Here is a 15,903-nt window from a genome sequence, read left to right as displayed (position 1 = left end):
AGGCAGAGATGAGGAACGCTGTGTTTTTCTGGAGAGGGACCTTTTTAATGGTACATCTTAAGATTTCAGTGAATGTACAACTTAGCCGCTATTACAGTCCATTACATTCTGCTTTATGGTGCATATAAAGGTACCATACATCACTCAATCGTATACATTAGGTGGTGATGATGTCATAAAAAGCTCTGCCTGTTTCGATCCGCCTCCAGACCGCCGGCGTAAATCCCACAGGCCATACAAATACGAGTGTACTCTAGGAAATACTGTGTTGGGTGTAGCATCTGACAGAGTGGCTCATTAATGCATAATGTGTTTCTGATCATGCTCGTATATACACTGCTGGTTCCATGCTCCCGTGTGTGTGTGTCCTCGTTTGTGATCGGGGGAAAGGTCGTCTACATGCAGGTCACAGGGTCAAAGGAAGTCTTCAGGCCAGCAGAGGAGCCTAAAATAAAGATTGACATGTCTTTAACAGCTACACGATAGCAAGTCTTCTAATGGCTGTGGCTCATCACTGCCCCCTACAGGCCACTGCGCCGAACTGCGAAACCAGCTCAACCCGAAAATTTGTGCTTCAAATCTGCAGCTGAACTTACCAAAACTATTCTCCAACCTGCACTCCGGCGCAGTTGTCTTTACTTTCCGACGCTATGGCCAAATATTCCGCGTTTCTGGAAGAAAAAAGGACAAACGTCTGAAGATGACCACGGCGGCGGCGCCCGTGCGTCCTCGTCTTTAGGAAACGCCGCCTGGGCGCCATCAACCTGAAGGCACCGCACGTCCCGGGAGCAGAGCAGAAGTGGGTTTACTCACGCCGCTTCCCGTAGCGCTTCTTCCCCGGCCGCAGAAATCTTCCTGTAGCAGTAAATCATCTCGATGAGAAGCCAGACCTGCAGGCCGATGATGGACACGTACATCATCACCTCGGACACGATGGAAGCGGTTTCTCTGGTGGCTGCGCGGGGAGAACCAAGAATGAGCCCAGAACCGGAACCGGAACCTACTCTTGAGTTGCAGCAGACCTACCCTTGGCCACCACGGTCAGGTGGACCACCTTGCTGACCACGGTGTTGTACTCGTACTTATCGTAGAAGAGGGCGCGGTTGAAGAAGCAGCGGTAGGTTCCCGAGTCGTTGAAGGAGACGTTGAACAGGTAGATGGACGCGTCTTGGATGTCGTTGCTCCTCTTGCTCCCGTTCCAGTAGATGCGCTCCAGAAACTGCTCGTGCTCGATGGTGGGCCCGTTGTTGTAGGTGTAGATCTGGTTTGAGGGACGCCGGAGTCACCCATCGGGTGTTGTAAACGTCTTATTACGACCCAACGGTTTGAGACTCACGTGAAAAAAGTCGGCCTCTCCTTTGGGTCTGAAGTACCACTCCACCGTGGCGGAGCTGTCCACCTCGCTGCGCTTCTTACAGGAGATGCAGCCCAGTTTGAAGCCCTTTCCCGCCACCGCCTCGGTGTCAGAGTCCACTTCTGCACAGGCGCCGTGGCAACGGTACGCTGCCCAACAAGGAAGAACAACCAAAACAGGCTTCAGTCACCAGAGGACAGGACGGCCGTCAAACATGATGATGGAGGAACATCTCTGGTTCCACAGATCTCTGGCGCCAGGAAGTAACACTTCAATATCGGCTCATTGAAGCCAACGGGTCAGAAGTTGCAGGGTTCGACTGAGACTGGCCTCATTGTTGCTATTACACATTTATAACCGAAGAAGAGGAGAGACAACTCACCGAAGAGGGAGCAGAGCAGAGACACGAGCAGCAGCTGCATCCTCACCGGCCGCTCAGGAACTTTTTATGCCTCAAAAACGACAAAGTTTCGGCCCCAGTCAGGTCCAAAATCCGCCCTAACACAGCCAGCAGGGAGATGTGCGTAATAACTGGTGTTTATAACGGACGTGCGAGGAGAAGCTTCTGCGTGAAAGGTCCAAATAAGCTGAAGCAGAAGGGTTTCTGACGCCTTTGCTCAGAAACGACCGCCACCATGTGACGTCGCTCCTGCGGACCAGGCCCCTGATCCGACCAGGGATCCCTGCTCCGGGTCCAGGTCTCTGATCCTAAAAGATTACCACTGTCAGTCCCTCAGCTCCAACACGCACTTGACACGCGCTTTTGCCCCTACACGCTGGCCCTACAACACACGGACGCGCCTGTGCTTTTACAGCCTAACCACCCTCGGACAGGACACACGCACGCACGCAGTATTTAGATGGTGCAAAGATGAGGGACAGGAGGGCTCAGCTGTGCACGATGACGGGCCTCTTCCGTGTGCAGATGAGCTCATGGACGGATTCTCTCCTCCTGCGCGACCTCATCGGTGGAAACGCGCACTTTTCTCCTCGACCTGCTGACCACCATCAAACGAGCGACGATCAAAGAGCGGGCGGACACGGCCACATCGAAGCCCGTCGAAAAGGCGAGTAAACAGGACGCGTCCCCGTCCCCGTCTCCGTCCCCGTCCCCGTCCGCGTCCGCGTCCCCGTCGGTTCGCTCCGGAACGGCGGCGCCCTGCGGCTCCCAGCGGAGGATGCTGCGGATGCACTGCGGTAAAAAGGGCTGCGAGCGGCGGGCGTGTGGCGCACTTGTGTCTACCGCAGCTCTGCGTGCACGGAAACACTCCTCATCCGGAGGACATTTGACGTGAAAGGATTTAGGGAAGGGGATGCTCGCTCGTATTAAAGCGAGCTGGTCCTTTAACGGGAGGAGGGAGGGAGGGGGAGGGGGAGGGGGATGAGATGACGGAATCTGGTCCGGATCGGTCAATAACTTCCCCTATAACTACCCAGGAAGTTGTGCTTAAGCTTTCCCACTGCGCTTCTTACATTTTTGGTTTCAAGGTGCCTCCCCATTGAGCTAATGTGACGGGATTATGTAGATTCTCCCGAATTTCACACCAAACACGGAGGAGGATGCTGAATCGTCAGGTAGCTAGGTAGCATGGTAGCTAGGTAGCATGGTAGCTAGGTAGCTATCATCAGCTGCGCCTCCGGCAAGCTGCTGTTAGCGTCCGCTAGATCGCAGTCCAAATAAGCACACGATGGCTCTGCGCATCTGCGATTCAAAGACAAAATATTACTCAGACTCAAGTCGACGTTGCAAATAAACGCAGAAGGCTCGTCAAAGCGACTAAGGTAAAGTGTTCAAGGGGACCCTGGCATCTTAACTAGCTGGTTAGCTGTGATATCTGACTAGCCACTTGCTAACGCGTTTAGACATATACAGACAGCCAATAATGAACCAAACTCGGCGGTTTAACGGGCAGTTTGTGACTAATCACCGCCTGTAAACTGACGGATAGTCTGAGACAAGTGTTGAACATGGTAAAGCGTCCATTAGCATTAGCATGTAGAGATAGTGAGCATCAGGTGGAGGCTCCTTTAAAGTGTTCATTATTTAAACTGCCTGCTGGCTTCATCCCACAATCTCAGTAGGTCATTTTCTGCAGTTGCAGTGACTCTTGAAGGTCCAACATAAAGGGATTTAATCACATTTGGAGGCCACAGAAGCGGATAATGTAGATCTTTATATCATCATAATGTTGAACTGTCCTCTCCAGGTTGTTGGGACCATGGAGCCGTCCGTCAGCTCTCCAGCTTCTCTGACTGTTCATGTGTGTTTTCCTGGTGCTCGAGCTGCCGTCATGGACAATCTGAACCGTCAGAGGGAGGAGGGCCGGCTGTGTGACCTGTCCATCCAGGTGCAAGGACAGGTGTTCAGGGCCCACCGCTGTGTGCTGGCTGCTTCCTCCCCGTACTTCCACGACCAGGTGGGCACAACTGTCGTCTCAGGCCTTTGCCGGAGCTCTCAGGTCTCTGAGCAGCCTTCTCCTTCACATCTGCCCCCAGGTGTTGCTGAAGAACGTCACCACCGTGTCGCTGCCTTCCGTCATGGACCCGGTGGCCTTCGAAAGCGTCCTGAGCTCCGCCTACACGGGCCAGCTCAGCCTCGTCCACGACGACATCGTTAACTACGTCACCGTGGCCAGCTTCCTCCAGATGTGGCACATCGTGGACAAGTGCACCGAGATCCTGAAGAGGCCTCGGCCCTCGGTGGAGGTCAGTGCCGGGGAGGGGGCCGGGGGCCCCCCTGGGACCGCGTCTCGTCAGCAGTCCCCCAGCAGCACCGACTGCTTGTATCTGGAGACGGAGAGCAGAAAGAAGGAGCGGAAGCCCGATGCTCTGCCTCCGTTAGCCACATGGAGGCGCCCCCAGCAGTTCCCCAGGTGGGGGCGCCCGCGGCCCCCGTCAGCCCAACAGATCGCAGACTCGCAGCTGGACACCCAACCTGGGTTTCTGAGTGGTGATTTCACCAGCTGCGAGGAGGTGTGGGAACCCGCCCCCACCAAGAGTTACCAGTTTGCCCAAGACCCGAACCGGCACCGCGCGGGGGTGTCGGGGTCGGAATCAGGGAAGCACAGGGCCAGATTCCCGCAGCGGGGGGGTCTGACGGGTGCTGACAGAGAGAGCGGGGACGGCGATGAGACCCAGGAGAGAAGGAAGGACGAGAGGAGAGAGACGGAGGCGGACGAGGGGGTCGGAGAGGAAGACGTGGCGGCGAAGAAGGAGAGTTTCTCCGAGACGAGACTCTGTGGTAAGAACTTACCTGAGAACCTCCCCCCCCCCCCTCCACTGGTGTCTGACTCTTTTACACCTGTCCAACAGGCTTTCACCCAGCTCTCGGACCAGGACCAGTGCTAGGACCAGGGCCAGGACCAGCACCGGGGCCGGGACCAGGGCCAGGACCAGGGCCAGGGCCAGGACCAGGGCCAGGACAAGCTCTGGGAAAAGGTCCCCCAGAGGACTTCAAAGAAAAAGTGCAGAGAGACTCGCTGGTGAGCGAGACCCCTTCAGAGCTGGCTGGTGGTCCAAGAGAGGAAGGGGTCCCGGGGCGCTCTTGTCCCGTTTCAGGCCGGCCCCAGTGGCAAATGGGCCCCTGGGCTCAGCAGGACGGGGACGGTGTCCTCTGTAAAGGCATGGACGCAGACCAGCAGCAGGACCAGGTGGACTTTTTTGCCGAAGCGACCTTCAGCAGGGACACGTACGATGAGATCGAGGACGGCACCGGGCAGGTCTCCCAGAGGCCTCTGGTGCCCCCCTCTCCCGACTTCACCATCGCGGCCTCAGAGGTGAACTGGACCTCCAGCTGCCCGGGCCAAAGCAGTTCCCTCAGCTTCAGCTCGCACCGGCAGGCCTCCTCGCCCCCGACCCCGTCGTCCTCGTCCACGGTGTCGCTCGCCGGCGCCCCCTACACGGGCAAGGTCCACTTCTGCCACTGCGGGAAAGCCTACACGCTCAAGAGCATGCGGGACCGCCACGTGAAGATGCAGCACCTGAACCTGCGGCCTTTCGGCTGCCCCGTCTGCACCAAGTCCTTCAAGATGAAGCACCACCTCACCAAGCACCTGAAGACGCACGGCGGGCTGCGACCCTACGAGTGCGGCCTGTGCGGGAAGAAAGTGATCTGGAGGGACAGTTTCCTGAGGCACCAGGCCCGGTGCGAGAGGCTGGCGTCCAGCTCCGCCACCAGCAACGACACCAGCGGCACCAACGCGGCGGAGCTGGAGGACGGCTACGCCTTCGAGGACGGCCCCACGCTGATGTCCATGCAGGGACAGGTAAAGGTGGAGGACGTGGATTTCAACAGGGACGGGATGAGCGGGCTGCTGGGGAGCGTGTCGGGGATCGTGGAGCAGCTGAGAACCCAGCCGGAACCGGGCGGTCAGGTGTTCAAGGAGGAGGCCAGCGACGGCTTCAGTGGGAACGACAGCGGGGGGGCCGGCTGAGACGGGTCCGACAGCTGCAGAGCAGAACAGTGTCAAAGCTCGGGATCAGGTTCTGGTTCTGCTTCTGGTTCTGGTTCTGCTCCTTCACACCCGACCTCCGCAGCTTCAATCATTCACCTGTAACAGAAACACCGAGGGGAACCAGCTCTGGGACAGTCGGACGCAGGCCCGGGACCCATCTGAACAGGTTCCAGGAACCATCTGAACAGGTTCCAGGAACCGTCTGAACAGGGCCCGGGACCAAGGACGATGACGTTCCTCTGCATGTCAGACTTTTTCTGTGAGCGGTCCTGGTCAGACCAGGCCTGAAGACTCTGAACCTCCCAGAATCCCTTTTCCCTTTGAAATGTTGGCTGTTACCTTATTATGGGATGGATGATGACATCATCATTTAGATGCTCTGCGTTCTGAGCTGGATCCTCTGGTCACGAGGAGCTTTGCTCTCGTTTCCGCCAATAATGGTCAGTTATTTTAGCGAATAGAGACGCTGTTCTGATCGGCTGTTTTCGGAGCTGACCTTTATTTAATAGACCATATTTATTTATTTCCTGTTGTCTGTTTTTCTGTCACACTGTGACTGATTGTTGCTGCACCGACGGCCAACGAAGCCGGACAATAAAGGTGCGATCGCCCTTCTGACGTTGCTTAACTCGCCAGTTTCTGATCGTTCTGACGGTTCCGGACCTGAGGACGGTTCACGAGCACCACGCCGGGATCGGCTGGGTTCTCCTAACTGAAGTCAACCACAAGCAGCAGTCAAATAGAGATTTTAACTCCAGATTTAATTCATCTTCTCACTTTTAGCAACATTACAAGACTCCAAACGAGAAACAACATTGAAGACAACAGCAGGATCGTGGCTGCCTGTTAAATGTGTGTGTGTGTGTGTGTGTGTGTGTGTGTGTGTGTGTGTGCGGTGGGGGGGGGCAAGGCAACAAAATACAGCACAAGCAACAGAACAGTTTTCATGGCACTAAGGTCAAATCATTCGTCTAGTTAGGCGACGCAGTTATCGCGTGAACCCTTTTAGTACCCGAGAAAAGCATAAAACCTTTATTTTTACAGGGTTACCACACATCATGAAAATACAATTTTTGGCTGTTTGGTTAAAACAGACAAACAGAACGTACAAATGAAACAAACATCAACTTCACACCTCCTGATCTCCTCAAACCAGCACCAGGAACCATCAAACCAACACCAGGAACCATCAAACCACCTCCTCTCTGACCATCAGGTAACGCTTCATCATTAAACATCACAGGTTCAGACAACTCCATGAGACAAAAGAGCTCAAAGTGGTTAGAAGCCAGTGCTAATCGGGCGTTTCCCAACCTTTAGTGGCAACAGTGCATCTCAAAGGGCATTTTTGCTTGCTGGAAAATCATTCTGCAGACGTTTGTTAATCGCAGTTAAGCAGGATTTAATGAAATGATTATGTTTCTTCATGTCTGTCTAGGAAACCAGGAGGAAACACAGGAAGCATGAGTCCACAGGCGGAGACACGTGTGCCAGGCGTGAAGGTCAGGCAGGAGACGCTAGCACCATCAGAGTGAGGTGATTTCTGCAGTAAAAACATGACCAACGACGTGACAGCAGCAGGACTTCCTGTCCCCGTCTGAACGGCGTTAGTGGGTTAACACTGGTCGAGGTCGGGAGTCTGTCACTTGCAGGTCTGGACCGCCTTCATCCTGGCCTGTCTGATCTCAGGTCTTGGGTGGAGAGCTTAGAAGATGGTGCTCCAGCGTTTAGGGGGTGGACGGGACTTGGGTTCTCCCTGTGGGGGAGGACACAGATGCCGTTAGGTCCTCTGGCAGAAGGTCTGACAGGACTGTGAGCTGAGGTGGAAACCAATGGATGAATGAGACACTTTTAGATGGAGTTTCACATGAGAGTGGAGGAGCTTCAGCTGGTCAGATGGTTACCAGTGAAGTGAGAGCAAAGAACAAGATGAGTTATTATAGTTCTTCATTACTCACTGATCTCTGAGGTGGGGGGTCACTGTTGGACCAGGCAGACAGACAGGAAAGCATGTTTACAGACAGACAGAGAGACAGACAGGTAGGTGGACGTAAACAGGTTTCAGCTCACCAGGTTGAAGAGTCTGGACAGCGTGCTTTGGTCTCTGCGTTTCCTCACTGGTGACTTGGCGCTCTCGGTCCGCGGCGAGGAGGCCTGGGGAGGAGAAACACGGATGGAGTCGCAGAACCGGACCTGAGACCAGGTCTGGAGCTGCGGAACCGGACCTGAGACCAGGTCCGGGGCTCCGGCAGCATGGAGGAGTTCAGCACACACACACACACGTTTACAATGATTATCAAACAGAAAAGGAAGAGGAGACGTTTGGATCTGATGTGATCTGAATGCTGAAGAGTTTCCAGAACGAAGACGCAGCCTGTGAGAAGAAGACGCGTCTCCATTGGCTTCACAGACGAGTCCCCTGAAAATGATTTCAACGGTCGTCGAACCGTCATTTCTTTTTTACACATTTCGGACGTGAGACCACTGGGAGCAGCAGGATCACGCAGCGACCTTGAGGCAGACAGGAGTGAGCAGCCACAGGTGAGGAGACAGACAGGTGAGTGTGTTACTGCAGCTTCACTGGAGGTGCTTCACAGTTCCACTGGAGTCCATCAACAGACACCAGAGAACCAGAGTCCTCCTGCTTCACTGTCCCATTAGGGTCGACGGGAGACTCGTTTCACTCCAGCAACCTCATAGTCTGGTTGGAAAATTCTTTAAAATTAGAATAAAAGTCAGAGATTACATTGATTCAGATTTTTGACACACGTGCGTCCGTGTGTGTGTGTGTGTGTGTGTGTGTGTGTTAAGCATGTTCCATGTGTGTTCCAGGTGTTTCTCTAGGAAGAATAAAGTCAAGAAACAGTGAAGATTAGACCACAGATGGATTACACACATAATCATGCAGTTCTTATGAGGACACACAAACACACACAAACACACACACACACACACAGCAGAGGGAAAGAAGGTGTTCAGAAGAAAGAAGAGTGTGACGTACCAGCCCAAACACGTCTCTCCACTGGACAAGAAAGAGAAACAGTGGTTACTGAGCTGAAGAGCATCTGAAGAGCGTGTGAAGAACGTGTGAAGAGCATCTGAAGAGTGTGTGAGGAGTGTGTGAGGAGTGTGTGAGGAGTGTGTGAGGAGTGTGTGAGGAGCGTCCGGCTGATGGAACATTGACTGTTCTTTCATCTTCAACATCTCCAAGGAGGAGCAGGACTCCAGGTGTGAAGCTGAGCAGAGCTTCGGAGTGTTTTCATACGTTAAATGTTAGCCTGTAATGTTTGACTATTGTAAACCCAGTAGCCACCATCTCCCGCTGGTATCCATGGTAACGCTCCTCTGACAGCGCTGCCGTCACCGCCTGATCTGAGACGCTCATTTACACCTTGAACTGATCCAGTCGCTGCTCGGACGGATGGACTCAACAGTCAGTAACAGCTGCTCAGTTGAAAACAGCCTGAACCTGCGCTGATGTTCCACCAGCTGGAGATACACGTAGCTCTTCTCACATTCTCACACACAGCTCATGAGAACAGTCATCAAGGATGAACAGTCAGACAGGAACAGCGGTGCAGCTGAGGTGGAAGCCCATAACTCATTAACTGTCCCTTCATGGTTCTGGATTGGAACCGTTGGGAGTAGACCACCAGGAACATCTCATTTCTGGTGAACTGTCCCTTTACAGTCGCCCCCTGCCGAGGAGGCATCTCTGCCCCTCATCCTGCAGCTACACATCTGGAAACATCAGGAGAAAAGAAAGGAAACTCACCCTGGATTTAGGACGAGGAGAGGAAACCTGAGGAACACCAGGCAACAAAGGAGAGCTCAGGTCAGAGAAGCAACAAAGTCAGGAAGCCACAGCACACACGAAGCAGCCACACACACATTTGCTGTGATGGAGCTGATCCAGAGGTGACATGAGGGTTCAGCCTGCGTGATTGAAGCAGGATGGACAACTGTGAGCTTGTTCTGGCTCTCAGAAACTTACAAAGCTCCTGAAGAAATGCAACAGAGCATTTTCATTGGTCCGGCGGCGGGCGGAGGACTGCTGGGGCGAGGAGGAGAGGTGGCCCCGGAAGGAGCCCTGTGGAGAGGAGCAGAGAAGAGGGTCGGTAGCTGGAGGACAGAAGCTCCTGGATTCTACAGAAGAAAGCCTCAGATCTTTGGAACAGCAGAATAAACTGTGTGAAGACAAATTAGCAAGTGCGCTGATCTTCTCTGTGGCCCGGTTCCCCCGGGCCAGGATAGTTGGGTTCTACCAGGAACCAGCGAGTTTGGGATGACCTGGTGGTCCACAGCAGTGATGGTCCACCACTCATGGAGTCCGGTGCTGAGGCCCAGAGCCCAGAGGGTCATTTAGGACAATTTCTGGAGGTCCAACCAGGACTGTTCAGCTCTGAACGAGCATGTTTCTATAAAAACCAATAAAAATATACCTGGCTTTGATCTTCAAACACCATGTGACCTGCCAGACTCATGTTTGTTTAAACTGGTTAAAGCTCTGACGATCGTTCCATAAACCACCTCCGCTTGAGCTCCCGAAAGCAAAACCATTAAATAAAGAGGAACGGGTGGAGGAGCATAAAAATGATCACGATGAAATGATCGATGAAAATGATCGGAATTTTCTCTTGGCGCTGAAAACAAGATAATTAACTTCACGCTGGAGGAGGAAGAGAAATTAAAATCTGTTTTTCCACACACGAGACCCATTTTTGTTTGAAATTTGAATGTGTTCAGTCAAAACAGCCGGACGTTCCTGTCTGTCCCGACACTCGTGGTGATGAACTCTGTCCTCCAGGACCCTGTCCTACAGGATCCTGTCCACCAGGACCCTGTCCTACAGGACCCTGTCCTCCAGGACCCTGACGGAGACCTGCAGCCTGAAACCCAGAATAGATGCTGCTGCTCACCTTGCTCCGTTTCTTTTTGTCTCCTCCAAAGAACTGGCCTATCTGATCCATGAGTCCAGGGTTCTTCTTCTTCCTGCCGAGTCCGAAGCTGCTCTGCCCTGAGGTGCTCGCCGTTGCCATTCCACTGGTTGCCGAGTTCGGGTGTGGGTGACCTCTCTCTCTTTGTGTCCTCGGTGTTTCTGCTCCAGGTCGACCACAGAGCCAACTTGTGGCTCTGCTCCTCCCTCCTCATCTTTGAAGGCGTTGCCCTCTCGACCCCAGGGCATCATGGGACCTGAGGAGGGTGAGGCTGAGGGGAGGGGTTGGGTGCCCCTGGTTCTGGCACCGGTCCAGGCATTCTTCAGCACCAGTGGTTGTGTCAGTCACCACCGCCCTCCTCATTGTTCCTCTCCATCTGCTCCACCGTGGTCGTAGTTATCTCAGAGTGTGTGGTCACACACCGATGCACGGCGGCCGCACTGTCAGACCTTTGTTCCAGCACTCCCAGTTGGTCCACGTTTTTCACAGAGTGGATCCACCTGAGTCTGAAACCACTCAGATTGTTTACAGGAAGTTGGGTTCACACCTGTGGCAGCCTGTCACTCACACACACATCTGGGTTATGCTTCAGTACCATCCCGGTGTCTTCTGAGGGGGAAAGAAAAGACCTCCTGCTGCCGTGTTCCTCCAGCACGTCGCAGTTTGTGACCTCGGATGAAAGAGAGCTGCAGAGGATGAATCCCTCCGACGGTCACACGTGGAAGAAACATCAACAGGAAGGTTTGAGTCAGTGGATGCACATTAGCTCCTGCTAGCTAGCTGCAGGCTAGCCTGAAGCTGCAGAAGACTAGAACATGTAAAAGGTGAGGTGCAGAGGCCGAAGAGAAGTTGCCCAGAGAGATCTCCAAAACATCCGTACGGCCAGACTGGGTGCTGTGGTCTGTGGCCAGAAGGGAGGAGGGTCTGGAGGGTGTGCACCAGATGAACCCGGAAAAGTGTGCAGACCTGGCTGCAGACTGCGGGGGGGCCATGATGTGGCCCGTAGAGGGGCCAGAAAGGCACCAGAGGAGCTGCCACAGGCAAAAAGCCCAACAGGAAATCCACCAATCCTGTATTTCCAGTTTGAAAATTTCTACTGGAGCTTCTGGGGCTGCTGAGCCATCCGTTCCACTGTGGGACAGTTGCCTCCAGACACCCCAGGACTCATTGACTCCACTGGGCCGGCTCAGAGGAGAGTCAGCAAAGGCAGCTGTATCCCCGTTAGCCAATCAGCTAATACAGGTGCTGATTAAATACGGTTTAATGTGAATCACTTGGTGTCCTTCATGTTATTCATGGTAACATCAAGCGCTCCACAAGTGTGGGTCCACAACGGCAACGCCTGCAGAACAAAGGCGGTTGTGTAGCAGAAGTGCTGCTATGTAACATCAGAATATTCATGAGGCACAACAGCTGCCCTTTTGTAATCGTGGACGTCGTCTTTGACCCAGGAGAGAAGAGCAGAATTCATCTGCAGCTAAAAGGGTTTTCAGATGATCCTGTTTGTTAGCATGTTGCCTCCATGTGGAGGAGACACAATCACCTGTGTGTGTTGCCGATGTGTTGCGGCTGATTAATGGGCCTCTGCTTCTGTCATCGTTTTCATTCCAGTTCTTTTTATGGAACTCGGAATTTTCTCTTGGTGCTGAAAACAAGATAATTAACTTCACGCTGGAAGAGGAAGAGAAATTAAAATCTGTTTTTCCACACACGAGACCCATTTTTGTTTGAAATTTGAATGTGTTCAGTCAAAACAGCCGGACGTTCCTGTCTGTCCCGACACTCGTGGTGATGAACTCTGTCCTCCAGGACCCTGTCCTCCAGGACCCTGGCCTCCAGGACCCTGTCCTACAGGATCCTGTCCTACAGGACCCTGTCCTACAGGACCCTGTCCTCCAGGACCCTGACGGAGACCTGTGGCCTGAAACCCAGAGTAGAAGCACTTTACAAGTTTAAAGACAGCAACGACAAACAGAATAACGTACAATATTACAGTAAAAATGTAACTTCGGAGGGAGGAGGAGGAGAGCCGTGCTGAGGATGACCACCTTGAACAAACAAGTTTGTTTCCAGCTGTGAATTTTCTCCATCTTAAACACGTTTTCTCGCCGTCTCTCGCCAGCCAGGAAGCTTGAACCAGAAGTCTTTCGGAGGTCTATCTGTCATGGTGTCACGACTCATGTGAGAGGGAAAGGAAGCCAGCTGCTGCTCCAGATGTTAGGATTCCCTTGCTCTTCCTCCCAGACGGGCGGCTGATCTGCTGTCAGCTGAGGCACCTTCTTCTGCCCTGCAGCTCATCTGAGCTGGAGCTGACTGGATCTGCTGCTTTAAGGAGCGGTTCTTCCTCCAAAAGCTTGTAGGCCTCACCGTGGTAACGCTGGGCTTTGGAAAGGTTGAACTACTGCTGGTCAGTCATTTTTGTCAGCTTAACCCTTGAATGGTCTAGTTTTGTCCTCATCTGGGTGTTGAATTCAGTATGTGGCTTCAGCCCTCAGCATATTTCAGGTGTATCTTAGTGTATTTGGCCTAAACATGGACCCCCCCCCCCCCTTCCCCCACTGATATTATAACCCAGCTCCCATTTTCATCATCAGTGGATCCATGTTGCAGAGTTTTTGATTCGTCCCCTGAGAATGACCAGAACATTTCCTCTAGTTTTGTTATGACTGGTTAGAGGATCAGAATGCAGCACAGAGCAGGTGGATCAGGAGCAGGTGGATCAGGAGCAGGTGGGTCAGGAGCAGGTGGGTCAGGAGCAGGTGGGTCAGGAGCAGGTGGATCAGGAGCAGGTGGAGCAGGAGCAGGTGGATCAGGAGCAGGTGGAGCAGGAGCAGGTGGATCAGGAGCAGGTGGATCAAGAGCAGGTGGAGCAGGAGCAGGTGGATCAGGAGCAGGTGGGTCAGGAGCAGGTGGAGCAGGAGCAGGTGGATCAGGAGCAGGTGGAGCAGGAGCAGGTGGGTCAGGAGCAGGTGGGTCAGGAGCAGGTGGATCAGGAGCAGGTGGGTCAGGAGCAGGTGGAGCAGGAGCAGGTGGGTCAGGAGCAGGTGGGTCAGGAGCAGGAGCAGGTGGAGCAGGAGCAGGTGGAGCAGGAGCAGGTGGATCAGGAGCAGGTGGAGCAGGAGCAGGTGGGTCAGGAGCAGGTGGGTCAGGAGCAGGTGGAGCAGAAGCAGGTGGATCAGGAGCAGGTGGATCAGGAGCAGGTGGATCAGGAGCAGGTGGAGCAGGAGCAGGTGGATCAGGAGCAGGTGGGTCAGGAGCAGGTGGGTCAGGAGCAGGTGGGTCAGGAGGTGGGCCAGAGACAGAGCCCAGAGGTGCTGGGGCTTCCTTACTGGGAGCAGGTGATCTCGACGGGACAGTCACCAATGTCCTGGATCACCTTGATTACAGTGATCCTCTGGAGGTTCCTGATAGATAATCTCATAACTCATTAAACTGATTCTGTGATCAGATGACTCTGTGATCATGTGACCAGGTGACCCTGCCATCATGTGACCCTGTAACCATTTAAGCATCTGTGTTGAAGCTGAGGGGATGTTCTTCATATCACTTTCTTCTTGTTGGTCAGGACACAGACGTCTTTGAGGGAAATTCATTCAAAGCCATTTGAAGCTACTTGGACTGTTTGTCCTCTGTGTGTTTCTATCTGACAGAGCCTTGTTTGTTCTGTGGCCTCCGAGAAGAACCCACAGGCTTTGGTTGGGGTCAGGGTGGGAAGAACACACTGCTGCTGTCTTTGTGTCCAGAAGAGGACGGGATTTGTTCCTGAGACTGATGAGAAGGTCACGGCGGACAACAGGAAGACAAAAGCAGCCATGCAGTCAAGTTGTGGGCCACAAACACGGGAGACATCCACGAAGAGCAGGAGGAATGTAGATGCCAACACAGGGGGGAGAGAGAGAGTTACATCATAGGGGCAATAAATCTATGTAAAGAGGGCAATAACCAGTGTAATAACCAATGTAATAACTAGTGTAAAAACTGTAGTGTTTTCCTGTCAAATATCAGGAAATGTCCAACTGGTGGAAGCACCTGTTGAGTGAAACCTATGGTTTCTTTTATGTTATTTATATTTGACATTAGCCTTTACGCTGTCCTCCTCTATCCTCATCTGCCCTCCTCAGTTCTCATCTGTCCTCCTCTATCCTCATCTGTCCTCCTCTATCCTCATCTGTTGCCATCTTTCCTCCTCTGTCCTCATATGTCCTACTCTGTTCTCATCTATTTTCCTTTGTCCTCCTATGCCCTCTGTCATCTGCCCTCCTAAGTTCTCATCTGTCCTCCTCTGTTCTCATCTATTTTCCTCTGTCCGCCTATGCCCTCCGTCATCTGTCCTCATCTGTCCTCATCTGTCGTCCTTTTTCCTCCTCTGTCCTCATCTGTCGTCCTTTTTCTCCCTCCGCCCTCCTCTGCCCTCCTGTGTCCTAATGTTAGGACTTCTGGTGTTTTGCACCCCCCACCCCTCCCTTCTGTGTCCTGCCAGTCTTTCCCCCGTGTGTCCATTTCCAGTCTGGGTGGGGCTGCTTCCTGGTTCATTCCATCGTACCAATCACACACCTGCGACTCATCTCTGGTTCATCATCTCACCTGTCCTCTGCCTTAAAAGGTCGGTCCATGCTTCCATCATGGCCGATTCCTCATTTAACCGCTCGGCTAAAACTCTTTTGTGATTGTTTGTTTGTTCTTGTTCTCGTGCCTTAAATCTACAGTATTTTCTTTGCAGTTCTCCATCCTCGTCGCCTGATCCGGCCCGTCTCGCCCAGCCTGCTTCAACTCCCTGCTGCCTTCTTCTATTTTTTCTACGTTATCCTCTGACACGGACGTATATGTGATGAATAAGAGAGGCCCAAATACAGAAGCCTGCAGCACCCCTTGTGGACGGTCATTAGCATCACACCGAGACGGTCTGACTGCCTGGACTAACAGGCCTCAATCAAGGAGGTGCTTTAAAAATCATGGTCAACACTGTCCAAATCTTTCTACAGATCAATGAAAATTGATGTTTCATGTCTGCTAATTGATTGATGTTCTAATTAGATTCATCAGGAATTCTGGCCTGACCCCCCGATCTGGCTAGTGTAATGATGGGGGAACATCATCTTGGCCTGTTTTGGGCCCCTCAGTAGCAGCTGAGCATCATTGACACACTGCAGCCTTCCTG

The 15,903-nt window shown here is 53.1% G+C and overlaps 3 protein-coding genes across 7 annotated transcripts; 1 reads left to right on the top strand and 2 right to left on the bottom strand.

The window, feature by feature from the left end:
• Positions 1-23: 23 nt before the first annotated feature.
• On the bottom strand, positions 24-2,697 carry scn1bb (sodium channel, voltage-gated, type I, beta b). The gene is made up of 6 exons (XM_003969238.3): positions 1,737-2,697; positions 1,337-1,503; positions 1,027-1,261; positions 814-955; positions 597-671; positions 24-445 (listed from the first exon to the last, which is right to left on the bottom strand). The coding sequence occupies exons 1-5, from the start codon at positions 1,774-1,776 to the stop codon at positions 602-604; spliced, it is 654 nt and encodes a 217-aa protein (XP_003969287.1). The 5' UTR covers positions 1,777-2,697; the 3' UTR covers positions 24-445; positions 597-601.
• Positions 2,295-6,430, top strand: zbtb22a (zinc finger and BTB domain containing 22a). Its single transcript, XM_029844791.1, has 4 exons — positions 2,295-2,421; positions 3,562-3,771; positions 3,851-4,595; positions 4,667-6,430. The coding sequence occupies exons 2-4, from the start codon at positions 3,574-3,576 to the stop codon at positions 5,785-5,787; spliced, it is 2,064 nt and encodes a 687-aa protein (XP_029700651.1). The 5' UTR covers positions 2,295-2,421; positions 3,562-3,573; the 3' UTR covers positions 5,788-6,430.
• Positions 6,431-6,661: 231 nt separating this feature from the next.
• LOC101062328 (myelin basic protein-like) lies at positions 6,662-10,955 on the bottom strand. 5 transcript variants are annotated; one of them, XM_029844795.1, is made up of 7 exons: positions 10,728-10,949; positions 9,803-9,898; positions 9,584-9,610; positions 8,810-8,830; positions 7,879-7,962; positions 7,767-7,788; positions 7,326-7,564 (listed from the first exon to the last, which is right to left on the bottom strand). In XM_029844795.1, exons 1-6 carry the CDS (start codon positions 10,845-10,847, stop codon positions 7,786-7,788), a joined length of 351 nt encoding a protein of 116 aa, XP_029700655.1. In that variant the 5' UTR covers positions 10,848-10,949; the 3' UTR covers positions 7,326-7,564; positions 7,767-7,785. The 5 variants fall into 5 exon arrangements, with proteins under 5 accessions (XP_011607647.1, XP_029700654.1, XP_011607648.1 ...); XM_011609345.2 differs by lacking the exon at positions 7,767-7,788 and having other exon boundaries at positions 6,662-7,564; positions 10,728-10,953; XM_029844796.1 differs by lacking the exon at positions 8,810-8,830 and having other exon boundaries at positions 10,728-10,948.
• Positions 10,956-15,903: the final 4,948 nt, after the last annotated feature.

The sequence above is a fragment of the Takifugu rubripes genome, chromosome 12, assembly GCF_901000725.2.
Source record: "Takifugu rubripes chromosome 12, fTakRub1.2, whole genome shotgun sequence".
Taxonomy (NCBI): Eukaryota; Metazoa; Chordata; class Actinopteri; order Tetraodontiformes; family Tetraodontidae; genus Takifugu; species Takifugu rubripes.
Note: the sequence above shows the minus strand (reverse complement) of the source record. Positions and strands in the feature narration are given on the sequence as shown.

Coding starts and splice junctions, on each gene's coding strand:
- scn1bb (XM_003969238.3), bottom strand. CDS start 1,776: ATGCAGCTGCTGCTCGTGTCTCTGCTCTGCTCCCTCTTCG. Junction 956..1,026: donor CCTGACCGTGGTGGCCAAGG/GTAGGTCTGCTG, acceptor CTCCCCGCGCAG/CCACCAGAGAAACCGCTTCC. Junction 672..813: donor GAAGCGCTACGGGAAGCGGC/GTGAGTAAACCC, acceptor TTTTTCTTCCAG/AAACGCGGAATATTTGGCCA.
- zbtb22a (XM_029844791.1), top strand. CDS start 3,574: ATGGAGCCGTCCGTCAGCTCTCCAGCTTCTCTGACTGTTCATGTGTGT. Junction 3,772..3,850: donor CCCCGTACTTCCACGACCAG/GTGGGCACAACT, acceptor ATCTGCCCCCAG/GTGTTGCTGAAGAACGTCAC. Junction 4,596..4,666: donor CTCCGAGACGAGACTCTGTG/GTAAGAACTTAC, acceptor CCTGTCCAACAG/GCTTTCACCCAGCTCTCGGA.
- LOC101062328 (XM_011609345.2), bottom strand. CDS start 10,847: ATGGCAACGGCGAGCACCTCAGGGCAGAGCAGCTTCGGACTCGGCAGG. Junction 8,831..9,583: donor CTCCTCGTCCTAAATCCAGG/GTGAGTTTCCTT, acceptor TTTCTTGTCCAG/TGGAGAGACGTGTTTGGGCT. Junction 7,565..7,878: donor TGTCCAGACTCTTCAACCTG/GTGAGCTGAAAC, acceptor CCTCCCCCACAG/GGAGAACCCAAGTCCCGTCC.